We start from the raw sequence: 21,218 nt of genomic DNA on the forward strand, positions 1-21,218 counted from the left end.
TGTAATTGAATGTGAACTGATATTGGATTATTTCCACCGAAAAATATAAAAAAATTGCAAAAAAATTGAATAATTATACAATATTTACCTTATGTAACACGGTCACTATGTTTTCAATTGTGTGACTTGGCTCATGAGTGTCATGAGTTGGTGTTGACTGACTAATAGAGTCTCATTTTCACAAGTTCTTTTTGTGTGGCTTTCATGTCCATATTAATAACATGCATACGGTCTGTGCGAAAAGTCTGTGCGAAACCCATTTTTCTAGCTACTTTCCACCCTAAGTTGTCAGTACTGGTGGCTCTTCCTAGGTTCCTTTGTCCTATTTTTTCTTTTACGGCTGTCATGATAAATGATAATAATATTTAAGGCTGTCCACCATACATAAACATTACCGTTAAATCACGTTAATATTTTATAATTTTTTAATAAAAATAATAAGATAAAAAGTAAGCGTATGAGAAAAGAAGAAAGAAGAGAATATGAATGAGCAGAGAGAGAATCCCAATTCGTATGTTCTGGCAGCCAACTATGGAGACCTTTCACACCATGTTTTAGGTGTTAGCTAACTATGGAGGTCATGCACACCCTAAGTTCCAGGACAGCCAGCTATGGAGGACCTTCACACCATGTTCCAAGTGTTAGCCATGTATGGAGGCGCACCACCCCATGCTCCAAGTGTCAGCAATCTATGGAGGCCCTTCACTTCATAATTTTAGGTTTTAACCAGCTTTGGTGCTTCCAGTCTGGCAGAATTACGTATCAACCAGTTGTACTGTCTGTAGCCACGTTAAAAGCTACCACGGGCTAAACGTTGAAGGAAAAGAAATCACACGATTTGATTGAGAGTGATTGTAGCTTCTGAAATTGTCAATTTTTGGGATAAAGTGATTGTGAGATGTAAATGTAATTAGCTTTATTATAGGTTCTATTCACTTAGAATAGCACATAGGTTTTGTATAAGATCTTACCTTGTGGGAAAGGAATCATTTTCGAATCCCTTCTTTTTAATCCAATGAATCAGAAGACTCGTACTGTTGAAATTTGATCAAACGACTACAAATAAGGGTCTACTTTAAAAGTTATAATAACTTCGGCCGTTAAATCAATTTTCAACGATATGAATTCCTTAATTTAGTGGATTACAAGGAAGGGATCCAGAGAGGATCCCTTTCCTATCATTTGTACCAATATTCAAATTAATGCAATATACAAATTAACTTTTGGTGAAAAAAGAAAATTTTACATATATTTTTCATTAATTTTTTAATGTAGTGTACTATATACTTAGCCACTAAGTCTAATTATCTTAGTTTAATTATATAAGATTATATCTTACAATGTAATTCTTATTAGCACTTTAAAAATCTTATTTTGAACTCTAAACTTTCTATAATTAGAAAGAAAATACATATGTGGGGAGTGTAGAATGAGATTTTTGAGTGCTAATAACAATTCTCATCTTACAATTCATAAGCCATCTCTTTTTCTTACACTCTTTTTCTAATCACTTCTCGGACATATTTGTTTCAAGTTTGGCGTCGTTTAAATTTTAATATGTATTTTTCTTGGTAAACAAATGGGGCTAACACCTAACTAAGAGAAACTAAAGCAAAACATCACAAGGTATAAAGATTTTAGCAACATCTGACACCAAGAGATGACAAGAGGTAGGAGTTTGAGCGAAATAAACTAGACCAAGAGAATTCAAGTTTGCTAATTCCTCAACCACAAAATGCATCTCATCGTAAATATGACCAAGTTCACAATTCCAATCTTTGTTTAACAGCTCACGGCAAGCCTCCAATTCACCAAGAGGATAGTTCTCACTCACACCTTGGAGAACTATATGGCCAATGAGAACAAAATTAGATTCCAATTTACATGTATTTGTTTAATAATGAAAATTTTTGGCTCACTATGTGGAAATTTTCTTAGGTTAGCTGATAATGTGAAAAAAATATTGTATGTTTCTTCATTTATAAAAATTTAAATCTTTAAGCTAGCACACTCGGTAAAGGCTTCGTCCTTGTTCACCATCACGTGACATTTCTTGTCCAATACTGCATTATTATGCGTAAAGCATTCTTCTTATGATAATGTATTATTAAATATGAATGCCGCGTGATAATGACAGGTTATTAAAAAAAAATTTAAAAATTTAAAATAAAAAAAAAGTTCTGACCGTGCCGCGTACGCTTAGGCAAGTTGTTCTATTATTTTCCTTGAACTAGCCATCAAATTCGAGTCTACTAGAAATTGAGTTATTTATTTGAATAAAAAGAAGAGGGGGTTTATTTTGTATTTACATTTTGTTGGAGTAGGATTCCTTTTTTTTTTTTTTTTTTTGTTTCTTTCTCTCTTTCCCTCTTTTCCTATTTGAACGGTCACATCAACATCTTATATTAATTTTTTATAACAAAAAAAAGACAAAATAAAAAAATATGAGAGGAAGAGATGAAAAGGAATGGGAAGAGAATCCTATTCTGTTTTATTGACATGCATACTGTAAGGGGTCATTTTGATGGGAAACTTGGATGGGATAGTGATGGTAGCACCTCTTGCGGGTCAATGGTAGAGTCCACTTCACTTGGACTTCTTCAAATCGTTGAACTAATAAACACGTTGAAGCGAAAGCTCATGGAAAGTTAGGGAACTCCTACTTTGAAGAAAAAAAAAATTTCTTTTTTTTTTTAATAAAAAATTATTATTAGCACTTTAAAATTTTAATTATACACTTTTCATAACAGGATTATTTCTTTTTATAAGAAACTATCATTGTTACTTTAATTCAGCAATAGCTTCTAACTCAATGTTTAGATTTCTCGCAGGCGGAGTTGTAATAGCTTCTAACTGAATGATAGGCATGTAATCATCACTTCTCTTGGCATTGAGCGAAAGAAACATTCGGGAAAAATATTGGGATGATATATGGACTGTCTGATTTTAGCACCAATAATTTGAAACATATTCGTCTGTTTCTACAACACTCGGGTGACTAATGTTACAACATTGTTTAGGTGACTAATGTTATTAAAGATATAAATAAAGCAAACGAGGTTAAACGCCCATAAGAGAAAACTAAAGCAAACCATCACAAAGTCTAGATATTCCAGCAGTGTCCGACCCTAAGATATGTCGACAAGAGGCAGGAGCTTGTTCGAATAAACTGGACCAAGAAAATACGACAAACTCAAGTTAATTAGTCTGTTCATCAACCACAAAATTCAATTCATGATAAACATGACAGAGTTCACAATTTCAATCTCTCTCTAACAGCTCACGACAAGCCTGTACTAATTCACCAAGAGGATGGTTTTCACTCGCACCTTGCAGAATCACATGAACAAGGAGAGCATAATCAAATTACAATTTTAGCATGTATTTGTTTAATAATGGAAAATTTCTAGCATGCCCTGTGAAAACTTTCTTAGGCTGAAAAATATTGTATATTTCTTCGTCTATAAAAATTTAAATCTTTAAGTTAGTTCATCCGGTGAAAATTTAAATATTTATGTTTACATTTATGGTCAATTAGGTTATTTGCTTCTTGTGTAGGAGAAGTTTAACAGGAATTGTACGTGCCACTTTCGCATGAGGATGTATCACTACAGCACGTAACCCTTTCACATGATAATGAGCGGTTATTAAAAAAAAATAAAAAAATAAAAAAAGTGCTGACCGTGCCACAAACGCTTGGACAAGTGGTTCTATTATTTGCCTCGAACTAGCCATCAAATTCGAGTCCACAAGAAATTGAGTTATTTATTTGAATAAAAGGAAAAAGGGGTTGTTGATTTATTTTGTATTTACTTTTTGCTGACATGTTGTATGGGGCCATTTTGATGGGAAACTTGGATGGGATATTAGAAAAGTTTTACACACTAACTTGCGGAACCCCTACGACCGGTTTATAAAAAAACCTCTGTCACAACCTCACTCTTATGCTAATATCGAGGAGTGCAGAACAAAACACAATGGGATTCCGCCGGTGCTTGTTTGTTTCCAATATGTGTTATACACTTTCAAAAGTTGTGTTGTTTCATCTCGTGGTTGTTAGCTCATCAGTTTCCTCATTGCAGCAATCTTGTCATGACGAGGAGAGGTCTGCCTTGCTGCAATTCAAGGAAAGCTTCATCATTGACAGATCTGCCTGGTTTTGTGAAGGCGCTTATCCAAAGATTTTGCAATGGAAACTAGCTGAGGGACGAAACGTCAGCTGCTGTGCATGGGATGGCATTGTGTGTGATGAGAGGACGGGTCATGTTATTGGCCTTGATCTTAGTAGCAGCTGTCTCCTGGGCTCTATCAACTCCAACAGCAGCCTTTTCCGGCTTGTTCATCTTCAAGTGCTGAACCTTGCTGACAACAACTTCAATTCCTCTCGAATTCCTACTAGCATTGGGAATTTCCCTGGGCTCATGCATCTTGATCTCTCTGGTTCTTCCTTTTCTGGCCAAATCCCTTCCCAAATTTCACAGCTGGCCAACTTGTCGTCCCTTGATTTGTCTTCCAACGAAGGTCTAACTGGTCATTTTCCTGAATTTAATACAAGCAGTACTCTCACTTTACTGTATCTTAGCTCCACTAGCTTATTCGGAAATTTGCCTTCTTCAATCGAAAAGCTTGATTTATTAAACACGCTGGAATTGGCAGACTGCAAGTTCTCGGGTTTGGTTCCATCTTCACTTGGTAATCTTAGGCAGCTCATACATTTAGACCTTTCAGGAAATAACTTTAGCGGTCCAGTCCCTAGTTCATTGGCAAACCTCACCCAACTGAAGGAGCTCCGTCTTGAAGTGAATGCTTTTAGTGGCTCCATTCCCTCGGCTCTCAGTAGTCTCAACAAGCTCGAAGTCCTGTCACTTTTCTCTAATCAGTTTAGCGGTTACATCCCGGCTTCACTAGGAAACCTCACCCACCTCACAGAGCTTTCTCTGTTTTTTAATCAGTTAACCGGTCCAATTCCTTCTCTAGCAAACCTCACCCACCTCACAGAACTTGATCTATCTTCGAGTCAGTTAACCGGTCAAATTCCTTCTCTAGCAACCCTCACCCACCTCACAAGACTTGATCTGTCTTTGAATCAGTTAACCGATCTAATTCCTTCTCTAGGAAACCTCACCCACCTCACAGTACTTTATCTGTTTTCGAATCAGTTAACCGGTCCAATTCCTTCTCTAGGAAACCTCACCCACCTCACAGAACTTTACCTGTCTTTGAATCAGTTAACCGGTCCAATTCCTTCTCTAGGAAACCTCACCCACCTCACAGAACTTGATTTGTCTTCGAATCAGTTAACCGGTCCATTACCTAATTCCTTATCCAATCTCATCAATCTCGAGTTTTTTGATGCATCTGATAATAATCTGACTGGTACAGTGGAGTTCCGGATGGTGTTCCATAAGTTACAAGGACTCACCGATTTACAATTATCTCGTACCAATTTGAAAATTTTCACAGAAACAGAAAGTACGAATGCAAGCCTACTTCCAAGGTTAGAACTTCTAGGATTGAGTTCGTGCAACATAAGAGAGTTCCCAAGTTTCCTGCAGTATCAAGAAACATTGGTGTCCTTGGACCTTTCCTCCAACAATTTGCATGAAGTACCAAAATGGATGTTGAACACAAGCACAGAGACTTTGGAGGAGATGGACATTTCTGACAACTTCCTTTCAAGCATTGTCCAGCCTTCAGATGCCTTTCCTTGGGTTATCCTACAAGTTTTAGTGCTCAAGAATAACAATCTAAATGGAGCAATTTCACCATTGATCTGCAATCTGACTTCTCTTCGGTTCCTTGACCTCTCCAACAACAATATGAGTGGAATGCTTCCCCCCTGTCTCTTCAGCGATGATCTGCTAGGTTTATATCTTGGAAACAACTCTTTTAGCGGCTTTCTTCCTGAAATATACACCAGCACAAGCAGTCTGAGGGTGATTGATGTTAGTCATAACCAATTGCGAGGGCAACTACCAAGGTTGTTGGGGAACTGCACGACACTTGAGTTTATTGATCTGTCATACAATAAATTCAGCGATGTTTTTCCCTTTTGGTTGGGAGCTCTTCCGAAGTTAAAAGTTTTGAAAATGCACCAGAACGCGTTCTACGGTCTGATGGAGGAACCTCATCAGGACAGTGTTGAATATTTCCCTGAGTTACGAATTCTGGATCTATCTTTTAATAGTTTCAGAGGCAAATTTCCATCTCAAAAGATCTTTTCCGGGAATGTCATGAGGGGTGTCACTCGAAACCAGTCAACATATATGAAGGTAGACACAACTAACGATGATATAAAATTTGAGGAATATTACTCAATCACGATAACTAGCAAAGGTGTGGAGAGATATTATCCGAAGATTCAAGAAGCCCTTGTAGCGATTGACATCTCAAGCAACAAATTTGAAGGGAGGATTCCAGAATTTATTGGGAACCTAAAGGGGCTGATATCATTCAATATATCTGGTAACCTCCTAACTGGTCCCATCCCATCATCTTTCGGGAATTTAACGTGGCTTGAATCACTGGACCTTTCACAAAACAAGCTTTCAGGACAAATCCCTCAAAGCCTCGCGCAGCTTACATTCCTTGAAACATTCATTGTCTCTAACAACAGCTTGACAGGTCCAATACCGCATGGAACCCAACTTATTTCAATGGGTAGCAGTTCATATGAAGGAAACCCTGGATTGTGTGGAGATCCTTTGCCAAAGAAATGCGGAGATCCTAAGGCTCCTCGCCAGTCGCCTTCAAAAACCGAAGAAAATGATTCAGGCTCGTTTGAATTTGATTGGAAATTTGTTTTGGCTGGTCTCGGAAGTGGGTTGGTGGTGGGAGTTGTTCTTTCTGATGTGGTGATCACAAGGAAGCGTGAATGGTTTGTTGAGATTGTTAAAACCATCAAGCTGATGATAGGAAATTCATAAGTCCGCTATAAGGTTATGCATTTGGTGTTGTTTTTTTGCTTGTTTTATATTATTTCTTTGTACTCCTTTTTAATGTTATGTCTTCCTTTTGTAATATGGTGTATTAGTTCCATAAAAGGTACTGTAAGATGAAGTGAAACTGGTACCGGGCAGAATCGTTTGCTATGTATGGAATAATAGAACAAGAATTCATAATTCTATGGAAAGTAAACCCAAATTTAACAACAGATAGATATTAGAAACAGTTTTAGCTGCCAAAGATGCTAGTCAAGCAAAAACACAGCAACTCACACATGAAATATCTGAGTTATCTAATATGTAGTAGATGCAATCCTAGGTTCAAACAATCATACATGAAGTTCGTTCACACAACAATAAATAAGGGTCCATAAAAACAAAATTCACACACAAGTTTGTGCCCGAAAGCCCCTATTTAACTGGGTAAAAAACCGGAAGAATTTCCAGGAGCAAGTTCATACAGAGTCATACGCATACGCTGGCTCAAATCCCAAATCTTTGTCTAAAGGAGCAACTCATACTTTTGCTCAACTTTGAAATTCTTCAAGCCTAGGAAATGAGTAGCAATAGTGCCCGCGCGATGCTACGGATTTTAAAACTGTATAAAATAAGCAGAAAATTCTAAATACACACGATATGCATTACTATTTATATACATACAGAAATCTATTTACAACGATATGGATTGGCAGTTCTATTGCCATTGTTCTAATATTCACATCTTTTACAAATTTACATACAAAAGATAATATTTGATGTGTATTTACATACTATTTACACACAAAAGATTGGGTAGATAGTCCCTATTGATATCCTCATGAAATAGGCAGATAATCAGCTTATTTTACCCAATCATAACCAAACTCTCTGGTTGCAACTGACTTTAAGTTGTTAATGGAACAAAGCACCTGACGTCGAAGATAAACCTGGTGAACGTAGAAATCTTCAAGCCCTAAACAAATCGGCCTTGCTTTTTGCAACAAAACAATCCTTTTATGACAGAAAATTACAGGAAAAACTTTTAGAAGTGGAGATAAAATTAAGTCAAATGATTAGGGAACCAGAAGTTCACTGGACCATACACAGAAATAAAATTTAAATTAAAAAAAAAATATTCTCAAATACACAGAGCATGACAATTTTAAACATACAAAAGCGAAACAAAATCATCAAAGCAAATAATAACATGAAATTGAAAACTCATTAACAATTTATTAAGCATATATAGGTGCACCCAACGGATAATCTTATTTAATCACACCATTTTAATTTATCAAACTGATTATTTAATACTGTCATGCACAACAATATTTTACCATAATGAACTCTTACAAAACTCTCTCATCCCAGTCGCATTTTTTGTTAATATTTTGTTTGCTTTACTTCCATCCATAAGTTTAATATCTTTTCACTGTTTTTCAAATCTTGACGAAACTATGAAGACACAAACAACAGCACTCAACTCCTTTTTCAACCCTGTATCCAATTACACAAATAAGAATGCAGCATTTTTATTAAAGCATGTAATTCCCCTCTTCCTATATTCTTCCCCTTTCTCTAACCAAATAAAAATTTCCAAAACTATATACGAATTTTTTTATAAAAAAACAATACATAATTCAAGCAAACAAAGAAAAAAAAACGAACACTCTTTTGTGAGATTGTATTAATTTGTTAGCAACCAGCAGCAAAATGTTTCATCTTCTCACCAATTAATAAGTCGGTAAACAAATGACTAAACTTTCTTAATCACAAAAGGCTAAAAGCTAAAAACAAAAATCACTCACCTTAATGATAAAAGCACTTTGAACAGTCGCATCATGTCATTGTTTAGAAACTGAAAATCTGTAAAGTGTTAACATTTATACATATATCAAAAATGGCATCATCACTTGGATTAATTCTTTAAGAAAATCGATGACAACTATAACATTTTTTTTGAAATCAAAATGACAACTATAACATGAACATCCAAACACCAAATTAAATGCAGAAACATGGCAACCCATAACATAAACTGAATTCCAGATGAATTGAAAACAATATTACAACAAAAAACTCCAAACATAAAAAAATCCCAAACCAATTGAAAAACAATAACCAAAACCAAAACAGACCAACTCAGGGTCATTGACACCATTATTTCAAGAAAGCTTCCCAATACTGAAGAAGCGACACTTCTCCCTTGCCTTGGAGCAGTCTTTTACTTTCAGGCTTCAACCAATGAGTATATTCAACCAATAACTGAGTTTGGAAATATACAACATAGATAATAATTTTCCTGAATTAAACTCAAATCATATATATATGAAATTTTTTTATATCATGTATAATCCAAATTCCAGTCCCAAAAACAAACCATAATTTTAAAAACTACAAACATGCAAAACCCAAATCAAATCTAAGTCATTTCAGATTTTATCAATAACTCACCAACCCAATACACACAAAAGAGTAAATTACCTGAGATCGCAGCTGCTCAAGTAGTTTCTAACGACATACAGATTGTGCGACAGTGCAAACGCATACGGAGACGGAGACGGAGAGAAGTGGGTTCGACTGTTTGAGGATTAATGACGAACATGTGGTGAGCGCTCTAACGTCGGCAGATTGGGAGGCGTGGAGGTGCCTCATGCCTTTAAGTTTCAAGGTTTTTACTATGGAATCGAAGCAAAACCCAGATCAGATTCTAAGTGGGTTTATCAAAAATAATAATTTATTCAGCAATTAATACTGAAAATAAATCAGAAATTAACACTGAAAATAAATTAAGAATCCAAAAAAATTGAAATTTTCATACCTCTAAGTTTCTGGGTTTTACTGTGGAATCCAATTGAGAACCACCTAAAAAACGAAATCACGTACGCTAAAAAATGCAAAAATCACCCAAACACGTTAAGACTACGCAAGCAAAAAACAGATTTCAATCGAATTGAAAAAGGCAGAAATCTGTAGCCCCACCACCGTTCATGAACGAGCAATTTTCCAGAAGAAAAACAAAGGTGAATAATCGGACGGAGAAACTTGCAAAGGGTGGACACCAAGAACAACACCAGCGTGTAAGGGAAAAAACGATAGACAATTTACAGAAGCTAAGGATGTAGAGAGAGAAGCGAACGGAAAGAAAAAGCAACGAAGAAATCTAAGGAGAAGGATCAGCGATGATAGACGCATGGCCACCGAGGGCAATGTCGCCATTTCACTGGCCAAAAAGTGGAAAACCTGGACAACCAAGAGCAATTTTGGGGCATTCTGGGGAGTTCACTGTTAATGAACAGTGTTAGGGAAACTGAGTTTTAGTATATACTAGCAAGGGTGTCCGCGCGTTGCTGCAGGAATGAAAATTGTATAACACATATAGAAGTTCTAAAAAAATTATATACGTATATACAGTAGACAATACTATTTACATACATGTGCAAATTTATTTACAACTCTATCAACAATAAGGAACAAAATAGGTGTCCATGGGTGAAATGAAGTCCATGGTTGTAAATTGTCAAATTCCATACATGTCAAACTTCATTTAGGAAACTGAAACCATAAAAAATAAAGTGATAAACACGCAAAACAGTTCACAATATGAAACCGTTGCTTCACTAAATAAGCAGTACCAACAAAATCATGCTTGTTTTGCTGCAAAAGAATAAAGTAGAAAAAGGGAAACAAAATATTTATTTGTTGTTTTATTTTATGTGGAAAAAACTTGGAAGGAGAAGCGATAGTGAAAAGATCATATTTATTTCAAATTTTTAGACAGAGAAAAATAGTACAGAAACCAACAATGAAGGCACATTCTGAGAAAGTATTGATGAAAACACACAGTACACATACCTGCTTAAACCTTTCCTCCTTTTGCTCAGCCTCTCTTTGGAGTAGATTAGACAAAGGGAAAAATTGTGTTGCGCAATTTAGAACCTGATATAACAAAAGCATAACAAAAAAATAAAAAAAAAATTCCAGAACCTGAAGTGCCTTTTGAAAACTTGGTCCTACTTTGAAAATCTACAAAAGGAAAAATTGTAAACCCAAATTAAAGCTTCTTCTCTTACTCTAAAGAAAAATGGAAACTTTATATGGAAAAAAATTGAAATTCTGTGTAATCAAAAGTGGATCAAAACTCTAAATAGATTATCTTAACGTGTAGGAGATCATTGTTAGAATTTGAAAACAATTGAAACTTCATTTTAAAACACAGACTTAATCAATTGATTTATATTTAAATGGAAAGAAAGTAGTGGTTAGTTTTACCTATCGTTTGTTTAGTGTCGCTCAATTTCCAATTTGTATTAAAAGCTTGAATTTTTACTTTCCTTCCATTCCCCTGTGCATAATAGTCCAGTAGCTCTTGTTTACCTACAACAAATTGAACACCATTTGGGGAAAATAACTAAGCCTTTTGTTATTAGATTCTTGGTAGGCAAAGCAAGAAATTTACACACAACAAAACTATTAAAACTTTAAAACCCAATTCCCAAATTAGGTTCTCGACTGGCTAATGATCATATTGGATATAAATTATCATCCCGAACACTGCAATGCTTGATTTTATTTATTTATTTATTTATTTTGGAACATTCTAGTTAATCATTATTTAACTGAAGCATACAATTCGTAGAACAATAATTAGTAGATAAAACTAAAGGGAACAAAATACCAAAATTTGCAGTTAACAACATAGAGCTAAGTGAAAAATACAAAAAATAAGGATAGGAAGGCAACCAAAATGTGACTCTTACCTGGGTTTGGTTATGCTTCTATCAACTGCTGCCCTTAACTAACGAAATAAGCAATCTCTTAACGTAGCACATTTAGTCATCAATCCCTTACACACACACACACACACACAAAGATATTATGTATTACATTCTAATTTTTCTTTACTTACATTTTCATTCTATTTCTTCAAGTGTGTAAACTTACACTAATTCTCCATAATTCTCAGTCAATTCCATTGTAATTAAAATAAATATTGAGTATATACGCACTTACAAACACAGAAAATTCAGTTTTCCATACGAAAGCACATACGTCAAATCAATGTTTCTACTGTATTCATTTAATCAAATGACGCATCAAATATAATAATTAAATTATACCTCTAATTTATAACCTTTTTATTTCGTTTCATCTGCAGCTAAAACCAAAATTTAGACAGTCCCCAATATAATTCTATCAAATACCAGATAGCAACACCATGTAAAAGTTATATTGGGTGTCCACACCCACACTTATACTTTACAAATAAATTTGAACTTTGAATCACTTGGGCTTCAAAAATATTTGCACATAAATTTGAAAGAAGATGAATAAATTAAAGAAAAATCATATCTATTGGCAATTCAGACTGACCTAGAGTTGCTATCGAGCTCTGCCGAAGACAACTCTGCACTGTTGACAAAGTCTAGAACATCCTGGAAATTTAAAGAGATCAAATTTAAAGCCAAATAAGCAATCATTTACTGAAATCTTCACAAAAAAGTGCTAGTTTCACAAATAAATGAAACCCAGATTAAATTTCTTGATAAAAACTAAGAACTTCAAAGCTTAAGAAAACCCATGAATCCAACCATAAAAAATATGCAAACTTTCACACTGGCAGACCATTCATAAACCAAAAATGATATCTTAAACAAAACACATGAATCCAACTCAAAAAAGTTCAAATTTAAAACAACCAACACAAATAAAATATCAAACATGGTTCATTGTCTCTCTTCGCATTTTAAATCACATAGTGTTGCCCAATATATTATCGTATTAACATTTCATATACTCATGCATTAGATAAAAAATTATATCTATGTTAAAATTACATGGACTGCTTTATCATGGTTTAAGAAAGCAACCACAAATCTTAGTATCTACATGTTCCTCAAATTATCTAAAATACTAAAACAAAACCCTCACTTCTCACTACATGTTTAAGATACATGAACCCATACAAACCTCTTCACCATTCACCAATACCATTGGTGCTCAAAAACCAAAAGAAATAAAAAATCATTAAATAAGATGGCTACTAACGAAAGCATCCTTTGAACAAATTAAGAAATTCAAATAAAATTAAACACTCAGAAAAAAAAGAAACACAAAAAAGATATGCTTGAATTGTCAAGGAAATCAAGATACTAATAAATACAAAGATAAGTTTGAATTGTTAATCAAATAAATAAATAAATAAGACAAAGCATTTCCAAACGTTGATTATGTCTGATGAGTTAATGCTATGTGATTGCCCTGGATTCGTCTTTCCATCCTTTTCAAGCCATGAGATGATTGCTTCTGGTGTATTACCAAGAATATGGAGGCTGCGCTGATAGTGACCAATTGAGTTCCAAGACATGTTATTGAAGCGGGTTTGCAGGATTGATCTGCCCAAACCCAAATCCTATGAAATCGATAACAAAGAAACAGAGAATAAAAGGAAAAATGTATTATAGCATACTATGTCCTGCTTCATACATATTTAACCCTTCAATTAAACACATTTCCTTTTCATCAAAATTAGCATGAATATAATAGTGCTTCCAGCAGAAAATAAAAGGAAAAAATGACAACCGAAAAAAATTGACAACCCAAGACATATAAGTTTAGAACAGGCCAAACAATGACAACCCAACAAAACCAAAGATTTAATTAAATGAAGCATAATTCAGTAAATCTCATAATTTATTTATTTCATTTTTTGACCAATCAAAGAAACCATCACCGGAGAAAGAACCAGCACCAAAAAAAAAAAAAAAGTTAAATACCTTGATCGCAAACAGCTTGCCAGGTTGCAGACAGAAAGGCCAAAATTCAAACAACTTCTTTTGCTGAAGTCAAATATGAAAGCAGATCAGAAAGGCAGACCCAAAGCACGAAAAAAGAATCAAACAACATACAATCAGCAAAGCAGAAAACTCACCAAAAAACCTTAGATCGCATTGATAACTTTTCCTGATACCAAAAATGAAACCGCATCACAAAGCCACACACACCCAAACAACGAAAAAAAAAAAATTTGAAATTAGACACGGCAAGAAACGCAAAAAACTCACCAGAGATCGTTAGTTTTCCGAGAAGAAAACGGCCGTGAATAATCGGCGAGACAAAGACGCGAAGGACGGATAGCGAGAACAACGAAGGCGTGGGAGAGAGAAAAAACCTAGGCTCCAAAATAAGGAAAAGCTGAAAATGGTGAGGGAGAGAGAGAAGGGAACCCAAAGAAAAGGCGGAGTAGAACTGGAGCGGAAGAACCACCGATGACAGACGCGTGGTTGCCAAGGGTAGAATCGTCATTGTACTGTAGAAAAAGCTGATGGGAAAAAAGTTGGAGGGCATTTTCGCCACTCCACTGTCCGTGAACAGTACACTGGCATTTGGGTTTTAGTATAGAAATAATAACTAACGAAAGTGCCCGCGCGTTGCTGCGAATGTTTAAAATATTTTGATAATATGTACAGACAGAAAACAGGATTTATTGAAATTAGATTTATATACCTAAGATAGAGATTGGCAGTGTGCAATTCCTCACTGGTCTAAAGATAGAGATGCTATGAAAGCTATATTCATGTACAGAAGTTCATAATATCAAAATCGTTCAAATACGAAAAATATTCATGTCCATATCAAAAGCTTGGCACCACACATCTGCTCAGTGTTTATGATTTTTCCTGGTCAATCTTTTGGTCTTGCTTGTTTGGGAACGACCATCTTTTTCTTGGTCATCATGTTATTTTTTGCTTTGTCCAGAATTTTTCTCTTGCTATATATTAAGAATTGGAATCAGTAAGAATTGAATATAAAAAAACTAAATTTTTTCAATCTATTTAACCAATGAATTGATGGAAGAGTGAAAAAGAGAAACAAAAAAAAGGCCATTATTCAATTATATGGAGAATTACTTGATACGTACAAAAGGTTTGAAAATTAAACTAACATTAAAAAAAGAAAGAGATGAGATGGAGTGGAAATCACATACCACCATCAAGCTTAAAATTGTAGTGCTCATTTGTAGTGCTATCTGCAATTAGTCCTATCAGGAGCTTCTGCACTGGTTGATGTCTCGGTCTTTTCCTTAGATGTATGTACATTGTAGACTTGGGTAGATGAGAAGCAGAAGAAAATAAAAATATAAGTTAAAGTTACAACTTAACTATCTATGTTGATTCATGTCCAACACATAATAAGAATAGCGAATCATTTTTCATCTTGTGCACTGGTTTGTCATTGTCACTCGAATTCACATATTCATTTACTCCAAATTTCTTAGTTATGGCCAGGGAAAGAATGTTTAAGCAAAAATATGTTTCTATGTTTTCCCGTTAAACTACCTGTTAAACCAAAGCTAAACGTCAAAAATAAAAAATAAAAAATAAAAAATAAAAGATAAATACCTTCGTCAAACCTCTTGGGCTTCAAGTCCACCGACTCCACCCCAATACTCTGGCACCTCAGAAATGTTTCCACCTTTAGTAGCCTAGATCATCCATGTATCAGTATAAATACGGAAAAAAAAAAGTAAATGCAATTTATTAGAACAAAGAATTTGGGATCAACAAAGTTTGTCCAAACTTACAGCGAGGCCGATAAACAACTGAGGATAATTTTTCGTTTTGCTACATTGAGAGGGGAACCCAAACCTGATAGTAAAAAACAAAATATTCAGTAATAATGCAAACGATTTAATATGTAGTATCAGTTGAGGATGCATAATTCAAGGCTTTAAAGCATTGAGTACGACACCAAACCTGTTGGTATGGCACAACTAAGGATGCAAACTTTGTCCAACTGAGCAAGGGGCTTGATTTTGGAAAGACGGCCAGAATGAACAACAATGTATTCATTCGAAGTAAATGTGCCTGGAAAACTCTACTCATAGTTTACAAATCTGCAATTCTCAAAGCTTAATCATATAAAATCATATATATATATATATATATATATAATGTATATTATATGTATGTAGTAGATATTATTGCAGACCTTCGGCAGAAGTAGAGTTCAATGTGATAAACTGAGGTATATTTGACCTTTATCCTCATTTCCATGGCCTTAGGTAGAGCAACCTTCACCCTCTCCATCACCAACAGCTTCCCTGCTTCCCATGCAACCGCTGTTGCAAAATCTACAACACAGAAATCCCAAATTGAGGAGTATTAAATCTCTATAAAGACATGAACAATGGACCTAGCGGGCAAAGAAGCTGATTCGTGTTCATAAAAAAGATATTTTAGTTTTAATTACCTGATATCATGAATAAAATAAGGATAGATTGTGTTTACCCATTTTTTTGTGCAGGAAAGAAGGCTGGTTTTGCATGATTTGGGAATGACCTTTTTGCTCGCAATGTTATACGATGTGATCAAATTTTTGCACATTTGTCTTTTGGAATGTACATTAGATAAAATTTTGATTGAACATATGAAAAAGATAATGTTTTAGTATGGTGTAAATACAAAATTACAGGTGTGTATTAGTTGGGATAGCAAAAGCTTTACAAATGAGATTATAATTGAGGGTTAAACTGCTCAGTCATCATATGCATTCACAGAATGTAGACTGATTGGTATGTTTAAGCAGTAACGACAACACTTTTGGTTTAGGATAGTTAGCAATATGTGTAGTACATGTATGACTCTAATTGTTTCTTAATTATTAACTATTATAAGACTAAAATCTCTTCTCAAGCTTGTAAAGAAGCTTGAGTTTAAATTGATTTTTCTAATTCGAACAAAAATCTACTCAGATACTTCAAATAATGGAAATCATACAAAAAGCAATCACCCTGGTAGCTAGTTAGTACATGAAACCGTGTTATTGTTAATAAGTTAAACATATGAGAGATAATTTTATCAAAATAAATAAAAGATAGTGGAAGAATGGTGTACCTTCAAATGAATGATGATTGGAGGCCATGCTATACAGAAAAGCTGGTTATGCTGTAAAACAACAATAAGCAGGAATAAATTTGTATGCATCTAATTGTTTTCAGAACTGGAAAAGTCAGGAATATTGCTAACTACTTGCTGGGAGAATTTTTTAGGTGTTTTTGTTTAAAACTGGCTCTACAAACATGCATCAAATAAAGTATATAATTCTACAAATAAAGAGCACGTATGTAATTTATCAATCTGCCCAGTTTTCATAGATTTCATAATTTATCAACCTACAAACATGCTCTTCATAAACCGACGATGGCAAGATGAGAACAAAACGCTGGCCAACAAAGGGTTCGTCACCGGAGAAGACCGGAAACAAAACGCCCAATAAAATCAAACAAAGGGTTGCACACCGGAGAAGACCCGAAACCAAATCCAAAATAAAATTAAAGTCAGGATCTCTTCTAACGACTATTCTGCGAAGAAAGAGCAAAGATTTGGCAGCAAAAGAGGGAACGATGAAGAGGGAGAAAATCGCACAGCAAGGAAGGTAAAAACAAAGAGGAAAGGTAAAGTAGAAAAACAAAGATGAAAGACGCGTGACCGGGAAGGGCAAAAGAGACTTTTTACTGTATAAAAAAGGAAACACTAGCGATCCAAAGGAGAAACTCCAGGGCATTTCCGCCCTTTCACTGTTCAGAACAGTGAAAAACAGTGCCTACGAAACTGGGTTTTAGTATATGTATAATTTGATAAATAAAAGAACATTATTTTAATCCCTAAATAAGATAATTTTTGCAATAATACGTAAGATTAAAAACTAAAAATAGTCCTCCATGTCACATTTAGTCTCTTTTTATTTTTTTATAAATTCGACAAACTTACAAATTCAATTCGAGAAGATCCAGAGGTTGGATTTTCAATTTGTAAATTTCTAAGGTTCTCAAATGATACTTATAACAACATATGGTAATTCATAATGATCGAACAGTCAGATCTTCGTCTACTACAAAGGTAAATAATCTACAATTTCCTTCAATCCGGAAAATCCGTATATCGGATTTCCGATCCGTAGATTCCTAAGGTCCTTAACTAATACATACAATAACATACGAAAATTTTTTGGATTGGAAGAGGCCACATCACCTTTGCTATGAGGCCACAAACATGACCTTCCTTGAGAAATAAGCTGCCCTACGTATGTAAGGACTCAAAACTATTGTAATACACACACAAATATCAATACACCATAGTGGATGTAGCTCGATTACAGGTGAACCAAACTATCTCTTAGGATATGGTTCATCTGACCTGTTTCAACTACTTGTGTCCACACAAGTTCTTTGATGACTAACCATTTTCTAGCATCAACAGCAATAGCTAAAAGTTTTTTTTTTTTTTCACTTTAAAAGATTTTCTTTTTGCTCTTGAACAACTTATGTCACACTACATTATAATTAATGATTTATATATGAAAGCATCTTAAAACTTTAGGAGTTCTTATTTACAAAAGCTTAGGGAGTTTTGTGGAAAAAACAATGAATGTGAGGGGTTATGTGAAATCTATGTGATTAACTATAAGAAATTTGTGGAGAATTTTTTAAAGATATAATCCATTTTGGGATGAAATTTTCACGGAATGGGCTTCATGGAAACAATATGAAACTTCAAGGGGTATTATTATAAACCTAAAGGGATTTGTGTGAACACGGAAAGGGTAATGATAGGGAGACTAAATTTGTAGACAAAATTTTGGAAACTAAATGATATAGAAGTTGATGATTGATTGATTTATTACTTAAGCGTTAATAAATGTACTCATTCCTATTGGTGACATATTATTTAGTTTACAAATTTAGTCTTCCTAACATTACTCACAGAGAAAACATCAAGGGATGCTAGTGTAATCAAATAAAAATTGTGAGGTATAGTTAGGGTTAATATTGTCACAAACCTGCCATTTTACGTTATGGAGATGATTTGTGGACTAAAGTTTCAGCGCATATCTAGTGAGACAAGCTTATTCTTTTGGTAATTTGATCCAACGGCTAAAATTATTATAAATTTTAAAGTGAGCTCCTATTTGTAACCGTTTGATCAAATTTTAAAAGCTCGGATTTGTGGCCTTGGTGGATTTATTGGAAGGGATTTGTGGCCTTGGTGGACTTATTTCTACGGCTAGAAATAAACATAGTTGCGCAACGGAAGAAAAATTGTGTGAAAATCACTTACCTTATATTTTATGGATGAATTATTTGTCTTGGTATTGAACTCTTAATCAATTTTTTATTGTGGTTTTTGCATAAAGTTTTTGACACACCCCGATCGAGATCAGGGCATGTTGGCTGTCACGTGGAAGTGACGTAACCATGTGCACAGTGCGGAAGCTAATAAAATAATAATAAAAGTACAAATAAATAAATAAAAAAAACCAGCTTTACACAAAGTAAGAACATACATGTGCAAGCGTAAGTGTGAAAAATAAAGTTCAGAGCACAAAGACCTAATGCAGTCCAGAAGAAACAACATTACATAAACACACCCAAAGGTGGTCCTACATTGGTGATAATCTGTCAGATATGCCGGGAAATCCTCTAGGGAGCCACCAAAAGTGCTAGCCAACTAGAACCTGGAGGGGCGCAAAACAAAAAGTGTGAGTGGGCAAAAACAAAGCTTTTCAAAAACCATTTTATAAACAAGATTCTAACCACTCGCCGTAAAATCTGTATACTTCCCAGAAAACATAATATACATATATATATATATATATATATATATATAAATCATGCTCGGAAATATGCCATGTCAAATGTCTCTAAATAGAATGCAAGTGCTCAGGAATGTCAAATCAATGCCACGTAATCTGTCAGCCGGAGTCACCTAACGTGACCTGTACGGCTGAATCTAGAGCTCAAATCTCCATCTCACTAACTATACCTGCATACGAGTCGGAACCACCTAAAGCGGTCTGTACGACAAGACTGGGTGTAATATAAGTACGCTCTCAAGTGCTACGATCACGTGAAGGCTGGGCGAATAATCGCAGGTAGGCCTGGCAATTTCTGACACGACCCGATAACCCGACACGACACGACACGAAATTAACAGGTGTTTGGGTCGACACGATAACGAATCGGGTCTTATCGGGTAACCCGATAAGCACCTGTTAAGATAACGGGTCGGGTCGGGTATACACGTGGGTAAACACGATACACGATAAGCAAAATATTATTTTTATAATTTTATAACCCCTAAAAAAATATTGTAATAATTATATACATTAATTTTACAATTTTATACCCCTAAAAATTATAATAAATATATATATATATATATATTAAATTAACTATAAAATTTATAATAATTATAATAATTATATATACTATAATAATTATACCCCCAAAATATTAAGTCTATCTATACTAATTATATTATATATATATATATATATTAAATTTTATAAAAATTATAATACATATGAATTAATAATTTAATATGCATGATCATGCATTTGCCAACTTGCCGTCCTTTTTGTAAAAAAAAATGGAGGGAAAATGAAAATATTAAGAAAAATTGAAAATAAAACAAAAAAGTGAGGGAATTAGGGAAAGATGTTGGAGGGAAAAGTGAAAATGATAAGAAAAAGTTGAAAAGGAAACAAAAAAGAGAGGGAAAAATGAAAATTAATAGAAGTGGTGAGAAATTTTTTTTTTTTTTAAGTTATTAACTTTTTATCACACACATGACTGTCATGACATATCTCACTATTTTTATAATGAACACATGACACGTGATGTATGTACTATTCCGTGTACCAGTCAATTATAATTTATACGTACAAAATAAATAGATTTCAATCTACTTAATAAATATATATATATACACACACACACACACACACGGAACTTGATTGATGGCATACGAATTCTCCAAAACTAATTTCAACGATCCAAACCGTCAAAATTGTTTGTATATGCTTGGAGATCATATCAGCAAAAAATCACAAAAAAAAAACATTCAGAGATCAAGTAACGGGACAAAGCTTTTCAACGGTTATAAACGAAAAATCACGATTCAACGGTTATTTTAACTCCGATTTTGATAATTTTTTATAACTACACTTCTTGACCCTATATGAATACAATGAATGAATTCGATCTTCAATTTAAAATATTTACACAAGTGGATACCACAAAATCTTATGTTATACTTAATAAAAGTATAAATAAACTCTAAGTGTTAGTCAATCTATCGTTTTACGAATTCTCCAAAACTAATTTCAACGATCCAAACCATCAAAATTGTTTGTATATGCTTGGAGATCACATCAGCAAAAAATCACAAAAAAAAAACATTCAAAGATCAAGTAACGGGACAAAGCTTTTCAACGGTTATAAACGAAAAATCA

At 34.3% G+C, this 21,218-nt stretch overlaps 1 protein-coding gene and 2 long non-coding RNA genes across 8 annotated transcripts; 1 reads left to right on the forward strand and 2 right to left on the reverse strand.

Annotated features, from left to right (window-relative positions):
• Positions 1 to 3,859: 3,859 nt before the first annotated feature.
• On the forward strand, positions 3,860 to 7,121 carry LOC125475663 (receptor-like protein 6). The gene has a single exon (XM_048580654.1). It carries the CDS (start codon positions 3,945 to 3,947, stop codon positions 6,924 to 6,926), a length of 2,982 nt encoding a protein of 993 aa, XP_048436611.1. The 5' UTR covers positions 3,860 to 3,944; the 3' UTR covers positions 6,927 to 7,121.
• A 460-nt stretch (positions 7,122 to 7,581) lies between these two features.
• On the reverse strand, positions 7,582 to 17,372 carry LOC103929501. 6 transcript variants are annotated; one of them, XR_007257021.1, is made up of 12 exons: positions 17,098 to 17,372; positions 16,820 to 16,870; positions 16,214 to 16,271; positions 15,915 to 16,056; positions 15,680 to 15,790; positions 15,508 to 15,571; positions 15,326 to 15,408; positions 14,911 to 15,028; positions 9,745 to 9,810; positions 9,408 to 9,601; positions 8,732 to 8,789; positions 7,582 to 7,934 (listed from the first exon to the last, which is right to left on the reverse strand). It is a non-coding gene; the product is annotated as an uncharacterized LOC103929501 (long non-coding RNA). The 6 variants fall into 6 exon arrangements; XR_007257022.1 differs by lacking the exons at positions 14,911 to 15,028; positions 15,326 to 15,408; positions 15,508 to 15,571; ... (3 more) ...; positions 16,820 to 16,870; positions 17,098 to 17,372 and adding exons at positions 9,909 to 11,300; positions 12,297 to 12,358; positions 13,242 to 13,303; XR_007257019.1 differs by lacking the exons at positions 14,911 to 15,028; positions 15,326 to 15,408; positions 15,508 to 15,571; ... (3 more) ...; positions 16,820 to 16,870; positions 17,098 to 17,372 and adding exons at positions 9,906 to 11,300; positions 12,297 to 12,358; positions 13,242 to 13,303.
• On the reverse strand, positions 13,303 to 14,338 carry LOC125475665. Its single transcript, XR_007257025.1, has 4 exons — positions 13,988 to 14,338; positions 13,855 to 13,886; positions 13,700 to 13,762; positions 13,303 to 13,318 (listed from the first exon to the last, which is right to left on the reverse strand). It is a non-coding gene; the product is annotated as an uncharacterized LOC125475665 (long non-coding RNA).
• Positions 17,373 to 21,218: the final 3,846 nt, after the last annotated feature.

Source organism: the organism of the source record quoted next, unplaced genomic scaffold, assembly GCF_019419815.1.
Source record: "Pyrus x bretschneideri cultivar Hongxiangsu unplaced genomic scaffold, Pyrus_bretschneideri_v1 Contig157, whole genome shotgun sequence".
Classification (NCBI taxonomy): Eukaryota; Viridiplantae; Streptophyta; class Magnoliopsida; order Rosales; family Rosaceae; genus Pyrus; species Pyrus x bretschneideri.